Here is a 15,522-nt window from a genome sequence, read left to right as displayed (position 1 = left end):
CCCGTTTTCTAGCCTGGTGCCTTAATCACTAAACCAAACTGGCTTGCTGTGAAAAGCTAAAAAAAGAAGGAAGGCTTCTATATTTCCTAATCCCTTTTTTTTTAAAAAAGAGTCATCGGTTTTGAACTCAAACTAATCTCACAACCCCTTCTCGCCAGCATCTTGACAACAGGAAATGGGCAACACCACAATTTCTATCTAGAGTTCTTTGCTAGAGAACCTGATTAACATCTCCTCTCTTTTTCTCAGAGGGGAACAGAACAGAACAGAACAGAAAAGAGTAGAGAAGAGTAGAACAGAACAGAACAGAACAGAACAGAACAGAAAATATGGAATGGGATGGAATGGAATAGAATAAAATAGAAAAATAGAATAGAATAAGAATAAGAATAAGAATAAGAATAAGAATAAGAATAAGAATAAGAATAAGAATAAGAATAAGAATAAGAATAAGAATAGAATAGAAAAGAAAAGAAAAGAAAAATAGAATAGAATAGAATAGAATAGAATAGAATAGAATAGAATAGAATAGAATAGAATAGAATAGAATAGAATAGAATAGAATAGAATAGAATAGAATAGAATAGAAATATAGAATAGAATAGAACAGAAATACATGATAGGATAGGATAGGATAGGATAGGATAGGATAGGATAGGATAGGATAGGATAGGATAGGATAGGATAGGATAGGGAACTTTGAGCAGGCAAGTCTTCCTACCTGGAGGAGGAGCTTCAGTCGTGTGATGCGCTGGAATGGGAGAATGAGGAAGGATTTGAGGGAGAGGCGCTGGCACACCGGGTCACTTTCCAGTTTCTCCAAGACCTGTTGGAAAGCAGGAACCCCATTCCTAGCCAAGGGAAGAAAAAGGGAGGTGTGACAAAAATCGGAGGCTGGGATGTAAAAGAGGCTCAGTGGGAAAGACTTGAGGTCCAGCTCATCAAAACATAACACATTTGTCAAGAACTGCTGGACATTTCCCACCGAAATCAGAACTAATCTATATTAGAAAGCATACAATGAAACCATGCATTGCAAAAATCACTTGGATGTGGGAGATACTTCTAATGTAATCTACCGGATCCCTCGCACGGATTGTCCCTGTGACTATGTAGGACAGATGGGGAGGAAGCTAACCACCAGATTGCAAGAACACAAGTGAGCGGTCAGACCAGGAGACCCAAACTCATTGGTAGCCTCACATTGTAATGAACAAGGACATACGTTCAATTTTGCAGCTACTAAAATTGTTGGCCGAACAGGTACAAAAACAGCCAGGGAAATGATGGAAGCCTGGGAAACGGGCCCCTTGCTAGTCAACAGGAGCGTTAATTTACCACCAGCTTATCAGGTGCTTGGCAGCACAAAGAAACAAGAACACAAATCACCGGTCCTCAACACACCTATCAACCAATAGGAATGCCACATAAATATGATGCATAGAATAACCCAAAGCACACATTCCAGTAGAGAGATGTTCCCTGAGGATGGGCGCCAGTATGAGTCCAAAAGCTCAGAAGACTAAACCTCTAGTCCTGATGACCGACTCAGATTGGATCCTGCCTACAATGAAAAGTTAAACTTGTAAAATGATTCCAGGAACAAACTTTCTTCGCCTCCCCAATACCGAGATACAAAGGACCATTCAACTGAATTTTGGTTTGTCTCTGATTTGTGAGTCTAGTCCAGGGGTAGGCAACCTTGGCTCTTTTATGACTCGTGGACTTCAACACCCAGAATTCCTGAGCCAGCCATGCATGTGTGCCTGGCTGAGGAATTCTGGGAGTTGAAGTCCACAAGTCATAAAAGGGCCAACTTTGAAGACCCCTGTCTTAAATCTCACAAACACAATGAAGGTTGGCTGAGGAATTCTGGGAGTTGAAGTCCACAAGTCATAAAAGGGCCAACTTTGAAGACCCCTGTCTTAAATCTAACAAACAAAATGGTGTCTGGCTGAGGAATTCTGGGAGTTGAAGTCCACAAGTCATAAAAGGGCCAACTTTGAAGACCCCTGCCTTAACATTCGAATGTGCATCAATTACAGTAGAAAGCTGTAATTTCGGGAGAAGAAATATGACTTCAGGTTCGCCTAAAAAGCTTTTGCAGAGCACTAGAAAAAGGGAGAAGCAAGCTGGAAGGCATCTTCAGGTCCTTACATCAGTCTCTGAAAAGTCTGGTCCTGATACGTCTGGTTGGTCACATACGGCAAGTAAACCCTGCGAAATTCTGGTGCATTTTTGAGCGCCACGTCACAGACGTTGAAGGTGAACATGTTCTCCTCAAGCTTCTCTTCCAGTTCAAAGAGGAAGCTGCAGGCATCATCAGGTTACATCATGAAAGAGAAGCAGAACGCCGTTATTGCATTTGTGTGGTTGACCTGTGATCCTTCTCTCAGAAGAATGGAAGGGCCATTGTTGACCCCAATGGGGGAGGGGGGGAAACCACCTTACTTGGGTAGGCTGGTCTGAGGGAAGTGACACTTTGAACAAACAAACATGCCAAACAGGAGAGATTCACCACTAATTATGGTAGAAGTCAAATACAACAGAGACAAAACAGGCTCTAAAACTACACCTAGACATAAATTGTGGATTGAAACTCATATACTAATTCTGCCGTAATTCAACAGGAAGAAGGAAATAGACAGGGAATGAGGATATTGGCTGTCCTAAATAAGGGAGGCTCCGTGGTGGTCCAGTGCCATCACTCTGCTGCACACCTAATTCCCACAGCAGTATCTCAGGACTAAAGATATTTACCCATGTAGTAGGCCTGCTTTGCTATTATCCTTCTCATCTTCTCATCTTTCCTACTATCTTTTCCTACTGGTATCTTATGATTTATCACGTCGTTTGGAGCTTATGATTAATGAGTGTAACAATGATTTACCGTATGATCTATGACCTACCACTTTGCTGTTTCTATGTACAATGAGAGCTTCTGCACCGGAGACAAATTCCTTGTGTGTCCAATCACACTTAGCCAATAAAGAATTCTATTCTGTTCTGTTCTATTCTACTCTTTGGAGAAAACATGGGTAAGAGCAGGATTTTTTTTTATTCCATTTTATTCCATTGGATCCCAATTCAAGGATGAAACTTTGGCAGCTACATGCCTCTGCGTTTCAACTTGCCTTTAGAGTAAGGGGGGGAGGTGTTACTTTCGAGTGGGTTAGATGGAGAAACAAAACCTCTATGATTCCTCTGAAGACTGTGAGACACTGAAACCTTTTCAAGTACACAAAAACAGGTGTGGATTTGAAGCAGACGGTTCCCATAACAAAGGAAACTTGTTTATATGGACTATGTAAGACGTTGAGGGTTTGGCTGGGAAAATTATTGTTTAAGTCTAGGAATTGATGTCTGGGAACCTCAGAGTTGGTTTTACTTCAACATTACAATGCAGTGTATCTGATAAAGAGTAAGATTTTCAGAGAGGGAATGAACCTGGAGTTTTATTTGTATTCTCGAACTGGATGTTGACAAAAGGGTATTATATGAGACAAAAGTTTGTAGCACTGTAAGACTATGCTATGAGGTTTTCCTGGATGTTTGTGAAGATGGGAAGGAGAGAAGCCTAGTTCTTATTAAATAATGACCCCATTACTTAGAAAGTAGAATAGCATGATTGGAAGGGAATAGAATAGAATAGAATAGAATAGAATAGAATAGAATAGAATAGAATAGAATAGAATAGAATAGAATAGAATAGAATAGAATAGAATAGAATAGATTAGAATAGAATTACAGAACAGAATAGAATAGAATAGAATTACAGAACAGAATAGAATAGAATAGAATAGAATAGAATAGAATAGAATTACAGAACAGAATAGAATAGAATAGAACAGAACAGAATAGAATTACAGAACAGAACAGAATAGAATAGAACAGAACAGAATTACAGAACAGAACAGAACAGAATAGAATAGAATAGAACAGAATAGAATTACAGAACAGAATAGAATAGAATAGAATAGAACAGAACAGAATTACAGAACAGAACAGAACAGAATAGAATAGAATAGAACAGAACAGAATAGAATTACAGAACAGAACAGAACAGAATAGAATAGAACAGAACAGAATAGAATTACAGAACAGAACAGAACAGAACAGAATAGAATAGAATAGAATAGAATAGAATTACAGAACAGAACAGAATAGAATAGAATAGGAGCTGGAAGGGACCTTGGAGGTCTTCTAGTCCAGCCCCCTGCTCAAGCAGGAGAACCTATACTGTCTCAGACAGGTGAATGTCCAGTCTCTTTTTGAAAGCCTCCAGTGATGGAGTGCCCAGAATTTCTGGAGGCAAGCTGTTCCACTGGTTAATTGTCCTCACTGTCAGGAAGTTTCTCCTGAATTCCAGGTTGCTTCTCTCCTTGATCAGCTTCCAACCGTTGTTTCTTGTCCTTCCCTCTGGTGCTTTGGGGAATAATTTGACCCCCTCCTCTTCTTTGGGGCAGCCCCTCAGATACTGGAACTCTGCTATCGTGACTCCCTTATTTCTTCTTTTCTTTAGACTAGCCAGACCCAAGTCCTGCAGCCGTTCTTCATATATTTTAGTCTCCTGGCCTTGGATCATCCTAGTTGCTCTTCTCTGAATTTTCCCCAAACTCTCAACGTCTTTTTTGTGATAGGGTGATCAAAATTGGCTGCAGTATTCTAGGTGGAAGGGAAGGGAATAGAACAGAACAGAATAGAGCTGTAAGGGACCTTGGAGGTCTTCTAGTCCAGCCCCCTGCTCAAGCAGGAGAAGGAGAAATCCTTCTAGGTTGGTTCTCTGTTTAATAAGCTTCCACCCACTGCTTCTTCTCCTGCCCTCTGCTCGGTGTATTAGCGGTTGGCTTTGGAGAAAGGGAGAAAGAGAACTCACTTGGCACTAACGTCCCGGACATCCTGAAGACGGGAGAAAAGCCACTGTTTGTCCTGAGTGGTTAAAACCCCCTGAAGTTCCTGGGAGTGCTGAAAGTGGTCCACGGCTACGTTCAGGCTCCGCAGGTAAGAGGCCTCGGATGCAATTAGTTCAAACTTGGCCTGTTTTTAAGAAGATAGAGGGGAAAAGCGCGTCCCCAGCGCCGCAATTAGATTTCCTTCCAGACGAAAAAGCCATATTTGACAGAGAAGAAGCCAGCATTTCGTTCCTGATCCCATCCTCCAGAAGAGAGATGGGACACACCTCTGACTCAATTCAAATCAGATCAGTCGTTGCAGTAAATCGAAGATTTTTTTTTTAAAAAAAACTGGCTAGATTGGGGGAGTCAGCCCTGCCTTCTACCTGCCCAGATTAAGACCAGTCCAATTTAATGGCTCTCTTTTTTTTCTATAGGCCTGTCCACTATCAGCCCTCTCTTTTGCAGTCCTCTCTGTCTAGGGATCTATTTTAGGGATCATTTTAAAAAAAACAGAGAGATGCTTTGCATTATTTTGGCTGTTCCACTTCTGCCAGACTGCTGACCTCCGCGATCTCATTGTCCTCAGCTTTGAGATTGAAATCCTTCATGCATTTAACATGGGTGTAACCTCTACCAAAGTCAGCAGAAGAGTTGAGTTCTTTATTAGTGTAGCAGAAATATCTTTCCCTTTTTAACTGAGACCACCTATTACATTGGTGGCGAACCTATGGCACGGGTGCCAGAGGCGGCACTCAGAGCTCTCTCTGTGGGCACCCGTGCCATGCCCCGGAGGTGGCAACTGTCCCTCTTCAACCAGCCGCCTGCTAATTTGCCGAGGTCCCACGGGGCTGGATGCATCCCGGCATGGCTGTTTTCCTTTCCCCCCGATCCCGTCTATCCTGGCCTCGCATGCTCTCCTTTTCCCAGGCACGACCCACTGCATCGCCTCCTCAGCTGTTGGCCAACCATCCATCTTGGAGGCGGCTTCTTTGAACTGCTGGCGACAGGCTGCGGAGCCCCAGAGTGAGTCTGTCGAGGGGCCGGCAGGCTGTGGCTACTGACGGACACCGTTGGCCTCCATGGGCTCGCTGGCCTCTGTGTGCGGGGGCCGATGGTGTCAGGCAGCAGCTGCCCCAGCCCTTGCCTTGCCCCATGGCAATGGCACCCCCGCCCTGCCTCGCCTCATCCCACAGGAGGAGCCTCCTGCCCCACCTGCCAGAGACCTCCTGGAGCTCCCCCAACCCTGCCCACCCCCCCACAGGTGTCCCTCCCCACGAGCAACATTGAGATGACCACACCCACCTTGGCCACACCCACCCAATCTTCCATGACCACCACAGCCACGCCCACCCAGTGAGCCACGCCCACCTGGCACCCAGCGATAAATAAGTGGGTTTTGGGTTGCAGTTTGGGCACTCGGTCTCTGAAAGTTTCTCCACCACTGACCTATTAGATCAGAGCAGATTCCAGCCAAGTGTTGGTTCTTTCCAGCCAAGAAATCACCGTATCACTTATTCAACATTTACTGCATTCCTCTGGAATGGCTCCAATCTTTTTTGGTTGCCCTCAGGGGTCAGAAAGAGGCAGGTGGGGGCGCTGTTTTCCTACCCTAAATCTCTGCAATATTAGGACAGAGCTAGGAATTTCAAGGTGCAGTGGATAGAGTGCAGTATTGCAGGCTGACTCTGCCCACTGCCAGGAGTTTGATCCCGACCGACTCAAGGTTGATTCAGCCTTCCGCCCTTCTGAGGTTGGTAAAATGAGGACCCAGATAATTTCAGGTGGCGGGGGCAATATGCTGACTCTGTAAACCGCCTAGAGTGTGCTGTAAAGCACTGTCAAGTGGTATATAAGTCTAATTGCCGTGCAGACTCAGTGCTTAGAATGCAGCATTGCAAACTAACTCTGCCCACTGCCAGGAGTTCGATCCTGATGGGGCTCAAGGTTCACTCAGCCAATTACGGCAGCGAGACTTTTAGTAGCGCAATATTGGAAGAAGGAAGAACTGCCGACTTTAGAAGAATGGACTTTAAAAGTTTCTAACTTGGCGGAGATGGCAAAGATTTCAGCGTATTTGAAAGACCATTCGCAACAGAGATACACTGTGGAGTGGAAGAGATGGATTGATTATATCCAGAATAAATATGGGACTAAAAAGTTTCACTTAGCATTCTAAAATGTATTCTAAAACATTTAAAATAAAAAGGTTCACTCAGCCAGCCATCCTTCCGAGGACCCAGATTGTTGGGGGCAAGTATGCTGACTCTGTAAACCGCTTAGAGAGGGCTGTGAACCACTATGAAGCGGTATATAAGTCTATGTGCCATTGCTATTCATTGCCACATCCCACCCTCTAGATCCGACGATGGTTCTCGTCCTTTACCTCCTGCAGCTTCTGCTCCTCGCGTGTCATGCTAAGCAACATGGTACTCCCTCGCACCATGGGGATGTCCTGCCACAGCGAAGAGCCCGACGAGACGGACAAGCGTTGCAAGTAGGAGTCCTGAGAGATAGGCACTCTTCTCCGCAGTTTTGGGGATAGCGGTTCCACCTCTTCGGACAGTGAATCCACCTGTTTTTGGCTCTGGATGGCTTTGTTCAAGGCATCGTCGCTGTATTCCTGGTAGAGCAATTTGGCTGTAGGAAAAAAAAACTGGATTCCATAAGAGATCCTAAGTCTATTGCAATTCCAGATAGTCCTCAACTTACAACAGGTTGTGGACTTCCGATCCTGCGCGGCATCAAACACACTGTTTGCCAACTATTGAGTGATTTGTGTTTTAAAAAAAATCAATAAAATATATGGAAAAAGAAACAAACTTACAACAGGTCCGTTGGAACTACAACAGCACGGAAAAAAGTGATCTATGACTGTTTTTCACACTTGTGACGATTGCAACATCCCTATGGTCCCGTGATTAAAATCCAGCTGCTTGGCAACTGGTTCGTATTTATGATGGTTGCAGTGTGTCCTGGGATCAGGTGATCTCCTTTTGCGACCTTCCGACGAGTAGAGTCAATGGGGAGGCCAGATTCACTTAACAGCCATGTGACTCACTTAACAACTGCAGAGTTTCACTTCACAGCGGTGTGTCTCTGGTTCAGGAGTTGCGTTATATTTTTCACATTCAACTTTCCAATACTACATACCAAACAGGACACCTGGGATTTTTCCAAGGATACTGTTTTCTTCAAAATATTTTATCCATTTTGACGTATGACCACAACTGAGGCCCAGATTCTTGGGGCTAGGTTGTTGAGTGAATTTCGCCCCATTTTATGACCTTTCTTGCCTCCGTTGTTAAGTGGATCACTGCATTTATTAAATTAGCAAGGCCATTTTAGCCAATCTGGCTTCCCCATGGACGTTCCTGGTCAAGAGGTTTGCAAAAGGGGATCACATGAGCCCAGGACACTGCAACCGGCACAAATATTTTCTGAGCCTGCTGGTTGTTTGAGTTATTATCTGGAGCGGAGAAGACCTCTATTGTGGAAGACCTCTATATTAAGAGAAGCAATGGACGGAAACTCATCAAGGAGAGAAGCAACCTGGGAGGAATTTCCTGAAAGTGAGAACAATTAACCAGTGGAACAACCTGCCTCCAGAAGCTGTGAATGCTTCAACACTGGAAGTCTTTAAGAAGAGACTGGACAGCCATTTGCCTGAAATGGTATAGGGTTTCCTGCCTGAGCAGAGGGTTGGACTAGATGACCTCCAAGGTCCCTTCCAACATTATTATTATTATTATTATTATTATTATTATTATTATTATTATTATTATTATTATTCGCCAAACCTCTAAATTTTTTGATCACATGATCATGGGGATGCTACAATGGTTGTGTGGAAAAGAGTCCTAAGTGGAGCATGGTGGAGCAGTGGGCTAATGCCTCCTTAAGTAACACCAGCTGCCTGCAATGAGTGCAGGTTCGAGTCCCACCAGGCTCAAGGTTGACTCAGCCTTCCATCCTTCCCAGGTAGGTAAAATGAGGACCCAGATTGTTGGGGGCAATTAAGCTGACTTTGTAATAATGCCGCTTGGGGGGGTGAAAGCCCTAATAAGCAGGCATATGCATAGAAGGAAGGCTACTGCTAAGCACATTGATTTGTGCTTAAAATTGTAAGCCGCCCTGAGTCTTCGGAGAAGGGCGGGATATAAATAGGATTTAAAAAAAGTCACATTTTTCAGCGCCGTTGTAACTTCAAACCGCCACTAAACCAACTATTGTAAGTCCTGTTATCAAAGCCCAAGTAAAGGAACACGTTTAACCCCTGTTTAAGGGAAGGGGTGGGGAAAGCCACAAGCATACCAAGAGAAATAACACTTACATGAATTAATCAGCCTGGAGCGTCGACGTTTGATATTTTCTGTATTGTCTGTTGTTTTCTTCTCTCTTTCAAGGAAGGGGGAAAAAATTTTTTTTAAAAAAAGGAAAATTAAGAAGTCCTCCAGAGGGGTTGGTTTTTATCAATTACACCTAAACATTTGGGCAAAATACAGTTGTTTAGATCGTTATTTGAATTTGTTCTAATTGCACGTGGACAGGAGGGGGAAAAAATCGCATTTTTTTTTAAAAATTATTATTCTGGAGGCCACAGGATAGTTTGCAGCCGAAAACACGTGCGGGGAAAATGCACGCCTGGGTGAAAGCGCGCATAAAGAGGCATAAGATTAGGAGAAAAATGGACAAAGGGAACGGCGCCTTCAAATCTACTCAACCTGCAGGGCGACGAGTTGAGAAAAACGAGCCGTGGGAACTGCTTTTTTTTTTTTATTTAAAGAAAAAATCAGGTGAAGAATTTATTTCGCTTGCAAAAGGACGATTGTCTGCAGTTCAGAATTAAGCAGTGGCGGGATTCAAATAGGTAAACAACCGGCTCTCTGCGTGGATGCCGCTTCCGGAAGTCCGTTCTGGCCCTGGGCGACAAAAAATTAGCTGCCGGTTCTGCCGCAGTGGTGCGAACCGGCTGAATCCCACCCCTGGAATGAAGCCATGCAAAATGGTCTCCTCAATATCAAGCGTCTACACCTGTGGACTTTTATTGTGAAATCTTAAATCTTAATTGACAAAGGACAGCTGGAGGCACTCCAGATGACTGTTGTTTTTGCTGAGGTTTTCCCCACTGCCTCTTCTGTGCTTCCTTACCCATAAAGCAGAGGTCTTTCTTCAAACTTGGCCCTTTGATGACTTGCGGACTACAACTCCCAGAATTCTTCAGCCACCCCTGCTCTACATCAAGATCTCCTATCTTTATGAAAGTAGCAATTGCCTTAGAATATTCTCAAGTACCCTATAAGGTCCCCTTAAAACACGGGTCTTCAAATCTGGCTCTTTGATGACTTGTGGACTTCAACTCCCAGAATTCCTCAGCCAGCATATGCTGGCTGAGGAATTCTGGGAGTTGAAGTCCACAAGTCATCAAAGGGCCAAGTATGAAGACCCCTGGCCTGGATCCAAGCTTGCAGTTTCATCAAAATGGCCAACTGAGGAATTCTGGGAGTTGAAGTCCACAAGTCATCAAAGGGCCAAGTATGAAGACCCCTGGCCTGGATCCAAGCTTGCAGTTTCATCAAAATGGCCAACTGAGGAATTCTGGGAGTTGAAGTCCACAAGTCACCAAAGGGCCAAGTATGAAGACCCCTGGCCTGGATCCAAGCTTGCAGTTTCGTCAAAATGGCCAACTGAGGAATTCTGGGAGTTGAAGTCCACAAGTCATCAAAGGGCCAAGTACGAAGGCCCCTGCCATAAAGCATATTTTTAAAGAGGGAAAAGACTTGTCCCTTGAACTTGGAAGCAGTCCTAAAGTTGTCCTCCCCCCACCCCATCTTAAGTCACTCCATCAACCCACAATCCTGTCAGATCTGAGCTGCAAAATTCAGTTGATCCAGTAGATGGCAGCAAAAGGTTAGAGCAGTCTTTCTCAACCTAAGTAGCGTGCTGGCTGAGGAATTCTGGGAGTTGAAGTCCACGCGTCTTAAAAAAGATTGCTAAGGTTACTCTGCGGCTGTCTCGTAAGGAGACTGGATCAAAGTTTAGCAGCCTTCCTTTATGTCTGCTTTGACCGAGATAATGCAGGGAGTCCTCGACGTATGGCCACAACGGAGCCCCAAATTCCTGTTGCTGAGCGAGACACTTGTTAAGTGAATTTTGGCCCCTTTTATGACCTTTCTTGCCACAGTTAAGCAACTCCTGCAGTTAGTAAGTTAGTGACAGGGTTGTGAACTGAATCTGGCTTCTCCACTGACTTTGCCGGAAGGTCGCAAAAAGGGGATCGCATGACCTGGGCACGTAGCAACGGTCGTAAATAGGAACCCGTTGCCAAGCGTCTGAATTGTGATCACAGGACCACGGGGAGGCTGCAGAGTTCGTAAGTGGGAAGAACGGTCGTCAGTCCCTTTTTCCAGCGGCGTTGTAACTTTGCATTGTCACTAAATGAAGAGTTGCAAGCCAAGGACTGCCTGTGTACTGCCTGTCTTTTACAACGTGGCTCGAGATTTTCTTTTAATCAGAATTAACACTGTTTACCTATAAGAATGTGCTCATTGCTTCCTGAGAAAGAACTGCCTTTTGTAGCCGCGTGGCTTCCTTCTCAACTCTCTGAACCCAGATTGCTCTGCCATAAATGGTCATCCTTCCTTGCTGACTAAGAAAGCCCTTCTGAGATGGTCCACGCCAGCAGCCCTTATATCCTAAGGTCCAAGAAGGATGAGCTTTTCTGAGTCAGAAGTCAGCTTCCCTCTCCATGAGCCTTTTTGATTCACTTATTTATATCCTGGCTTTCTTATTTTCACAAATAAGACTAGACAGCCACTTGTCTGAAATGGTATATAGGTTCTCCTGCTTGAGCAGGGGGCTGGACTAGATGACCTCCAAGGTCCCTTCCAGATTCCATTCCTTTCCATTCCATTCCATTCCATTCCATTCCATATTCTATTCTACTCTACTCTACTCTACTCTACTCTACTCTACTCTACTCTACTCCACTCCACTCCACTCCACTCCACTCCACTCCACTCCACTCCACTCCACTCCACTCCACTCCACTCCATTTTCTAGTCTATTCCATTCCGTTCTATTTCCTTTTCTGCTCTGTTCTGTTCCGTTCCATTCCATATACTATTCTATTCTACTCTACTCCAGCGTTTCCCAACCTTAGGAACTTGAAGATGCGTGGACTTCAACATAGCTGGCTGGGGAATTCTGGGAGTTGAAGTCCACGCATCTTCAAGTTCCTAAGGTTGGGAAACGCTGCTCTACTCTACTCTACTCTACTCTACTCTACTCTACTCTATTCTTCATTTCTATATTCTGTTCTATTCTATTCTATTCTATTCTATTCTATTCTATTCTATTCTATTCTATTCTCTTTCTATTCATTCTCTATTCTATTCTGTTCTATTCTATTCTATCCTTTATTCCTACATTCTATTCTATTCTATTCTATTCTATTCTATTCTATTCTATTCTATTCTATTCTATTCTATTCTATTCTACTCTACTCTACTCTATTCTTCATTTCTATATTCTGTTCTATTCTATTCTGTTCTATTCTTATTCTATTCTATTCTCTATTCTATTTTATTCTAATTCTATTCTATTGTAACTCTAATTCTATTCTATTCTAATTCTATTTTATTCTATTCTATTATAACCTATTCTACTCTACTCTATTCTATTCTTCATTTCTATATTCTATTCTATTCTATTCTATTCTATTCTATTCTATTCTATTCTATTCTATTCTATTCTATTCTATTCTATTCTATTCTATTCTATTCTATTCTATTCTACTCTATTCTATTCATTTTCTATGTTGTATGTTCTACTCTAATATACCCTACCCTACCCTACCCCTCTTCTGCACAGGCCCACCTCTGTGGGAGAGAGGATTGCCCCAGCATGGAAGGCAAAGAACTGACGCAAAGAGACTCACCCATATTTGTGAAAGTCCAAGTGATTGGCCCTGTCTTTGTGTCCCACGGCTTCCTCTCTCGAGTGGGGAGGGGCTGGGACTTCTGAAAAGGAAGAACAGGGGGCACAGAAGTTAAAGAGTGGAATCTCTGAGATTCACTCAAGGCCTCTCAGACCAGGTCACTGATGACCAAATGCACAGCTGCACTGAGATCCCTAGAGATCTGAGAACCAATTGCAGGCACTGAAAAAGAGGCTAATGACTTTTATGACTTTTCCGTTCTATCTTCACCTCTGTCTCTTTTCCTTCCCCATTTTTTCCCATCGCCGTCATTTCTATTTGTATTTTATGTTAAGAAAAGGCTTTTAAAATAAAACCGTTTAAAAAAATAAAGATGATTACCGCCATCTTGCCTTTTTTGACCCCACCCTGCAGGCACCGCTGATCAACATGCAGATAGACGGTCCTCAACTAATGACAGCTGAGCTCCAAATTTCTGTTGCTAAGTGAGACGTTGGTTAAGTGAGTTTCGTCCCATTTTACTACAGCTCTTGCTACCCTGGTTAAGGGAATCATTGCAGCCGTTAAGTTAGTAACCTGGTTGTTAAGTGAAATCTGGCTTCCTCGTGGACTTTGCTTGTCAGCGGGTCGCAAACATTGGTCGCATGAGCCTGGGACATGGCAACCGTCATAAATATGAGTCCGTTGCCAAGCGTCTGGACTTTGATCACACAACCACAAGGATCGCCACAATGTGAAAAACGCTCATTTTTCAGAGCCATTGTAAGTCAAGGACTACCTGTGTTACTAAACTAAGACATTCTACTAGAATAGAAGATTTAAGTGTTTAGAGAAGCAAGTTTTGTCTGCTCGTTCCTCTACAGCGTTTATTTTTCCCGCCAGCTTGGGATCAGACGTGAAAAAAAGGCTCACCTATGGTGCCGTCGGTCGTATAGAAATCTTCCTTACGCCGTGTCGATGCCAGTCTTTGCTTTTCGCTCGCTGCTTGACCGCTGCCTGCTGCTTCTTCGTGCCGACAGCGGATTCTTTGGTACCCAAGCCAAGGGCGTTTTTGTCTGGGCAACTGGAGGACTTCTCCAGGCGTGGGTGTTTGCCCTCCACACCTTTCCTATGAATGGCCGAGCAAACGGGTTCCCCCGCTGATTTTTCAATGGCTTTTCTGAACCTTCCTGGCCCTTCAGAGGGAGATGCAACGGGGTCTTCTGCATTCCTGGTCTGCTGCTTGGGCCACTGTGGATCCTGCAATTCAGCCTGATGCACGCCTGGATATGGAACGCTTGGGGGCGAAGGCGGCCCAAGCTGGAGAAAGTGGATTGGGTTAGTAAAAGCTAAAAGAGAAGGAGGCTGCCTTACATTTGTGGGCTTCGCCTCACGATCTCCTGAGGGCTGGAAAGTGTAATGAAAAGACCTCCCATCTGGCGTATCTGCACACTGGGACATGTTTTCAGGAAGGCTGCTGAAGGAGCCTGCTCCCGTCGCACCGTTTCCTAAAAGTTCGCCTTGCAAGTCCAACAAAGAAAGACCCAGCTCAGGGCATGTGTTACCCATGTTTTGTGGAGCTGACTTGGCCAACGGAAGACCAGAGACCTCTTCCATTCCATCATCCAAGCTTGAAATCAGGACAAGGTCACCTGGTTTGGAAATAGAGGATGAGTTCCAACCGGCGTGATTGCCAATCGGTGGACTAAGGTGTATCTGTTCGTCACTACCTGTACGGGAGACTAGTGGGCTGCTTTGTGAAGCCTCCGCCCTCTGCTGTGCAGAGGGATTGCCCCTGACTACGAGATGCTTCCTGGGATTGGAATCTGATCGGGAACTGTGAGACCCCCTGCTCACAGCAATGGGTGGAGGTAGTGTCGGGAAGTTGCGGCCTGGTCCAGCAGCTGCAGATTGTGTGATCTGTTTAGACTTATCCCGCTGGGAAGCTGCACTGCTGCTAAGTGAAGGAAACAAAGAAGGTCTAGACAGAACGGGTGAACTGGCATGGTGTGGCGCAGGGTGGTGTACAGAATGCGGAACTTGGCAGCACGGATCCGAGTCATTTTCAGAGGTGGAAAGCTGCTCAGATAATCTGGTTTCAGGGGCTAAGGGTGAAGGCTCCAAAACAGTCTGATTGGCAGAAGATTTGAGGGCTAATGGATTAACTTGGCTGGAAGAGGGCAGTTGTTCTAGGAGTTGGCCAGGCCCTCTGGGATTAAGGCCTGGGGGAATTGGCTGAGCATTTGCCATGGGCGGGGGGCTTACAAACTGGAGAGGCTGCCTAGAAGATAAGAGCGAAACGTATGCAAGGGCCAAAGTTTGCTCAGAGTCTCTGACTAGAACTGGCGCCAAAGGTTGCGTTCGCTGAGTTGCCTCATTGGGTTTTGCAAAGAGAGTCCAGCAAGATGGAAGACTGTCAGCATCAGAGTCACATTCTGTTCTCTCTTTTCCAAGAACTGAAAAACACGGTGACTCACTGGTTAAGCTATCTTGTTCCAGGCAATGTGTGTCTGCTACTGCTTCCTTCCCTGACATCCCGGCATTCTTCATTGTGGCTTCAGTTGTTGATGGGACTTCACATCGTTTTCAGTCATGTCTTGCGCTGAACCCCAGGAAGACAGACTTAACTTTATCATCTCTTTGGCTATATTGGACAGGCCTTCTTCTAGAGATGGGTTTGGGAGGATTCCGGAGGTAGAACTCTGATTGTCT

General features: G+C 44.6%; 1 protein-coding gene across 1 annotated transcript in view; it reads right to left on the bottom strand.

The window, feature by feature from the left end:
• LOC310642721 (rho guanine nucleotide exchange factor 5-like) overlaps positions 1-15,522 on the bottom strand; it is a gene marked incomplete at its 5' end in the record, with an annotated part of 56,335 nt that overhangs the window by 14,959 nt on the left and 25,854 nt on the right. The window contains 8 exons of the mRNA XM_083366608.1: positions 722-851; positions 2,158-2,310; positions 4,877-5,037; positions 7,279-7,532; positions 9,226-9,290; positions 12,832-12,913; positions 13,744-13,939; positions 14,668-14,767. Of these exons, the coding sequence (XP_083222734.1) occupies positions 722-851; positions 2,158-2,310; positions 4,877-5,037; positions 7,279-7,532; positions 9,226-9,290; positions 12,832-12,913; positions 13,744-13,939; positions 14,668-14,767 (1,141 nt within the window). The remainder of the gene's footprint in view (positions 1-721; positions 852-2,157; positions 2,311-4,876; positions 5,038-7,278; positions 7,533-9,225; positions 9,291-12,831; positions 12,914-13,743; positions 13,940-14,667; positions 14,768-15,522) is intronic.

This window comes from Vipera ursinii (genome assembly GCF_947247035.1).
Source record: "Vipera ursinii genome assembly, chromosome: 6".
NCBI lineage: Eukaryota > Metazoa > Chordata > Lepidosauria > Squamata > Viperidae > Vipera > Vipera ursinii.
The sequence above is the reverse complement of the archived record's forward strand: the minus strand, read 5'-3'. Positions and strand labels throughout refer to the sequence as shown.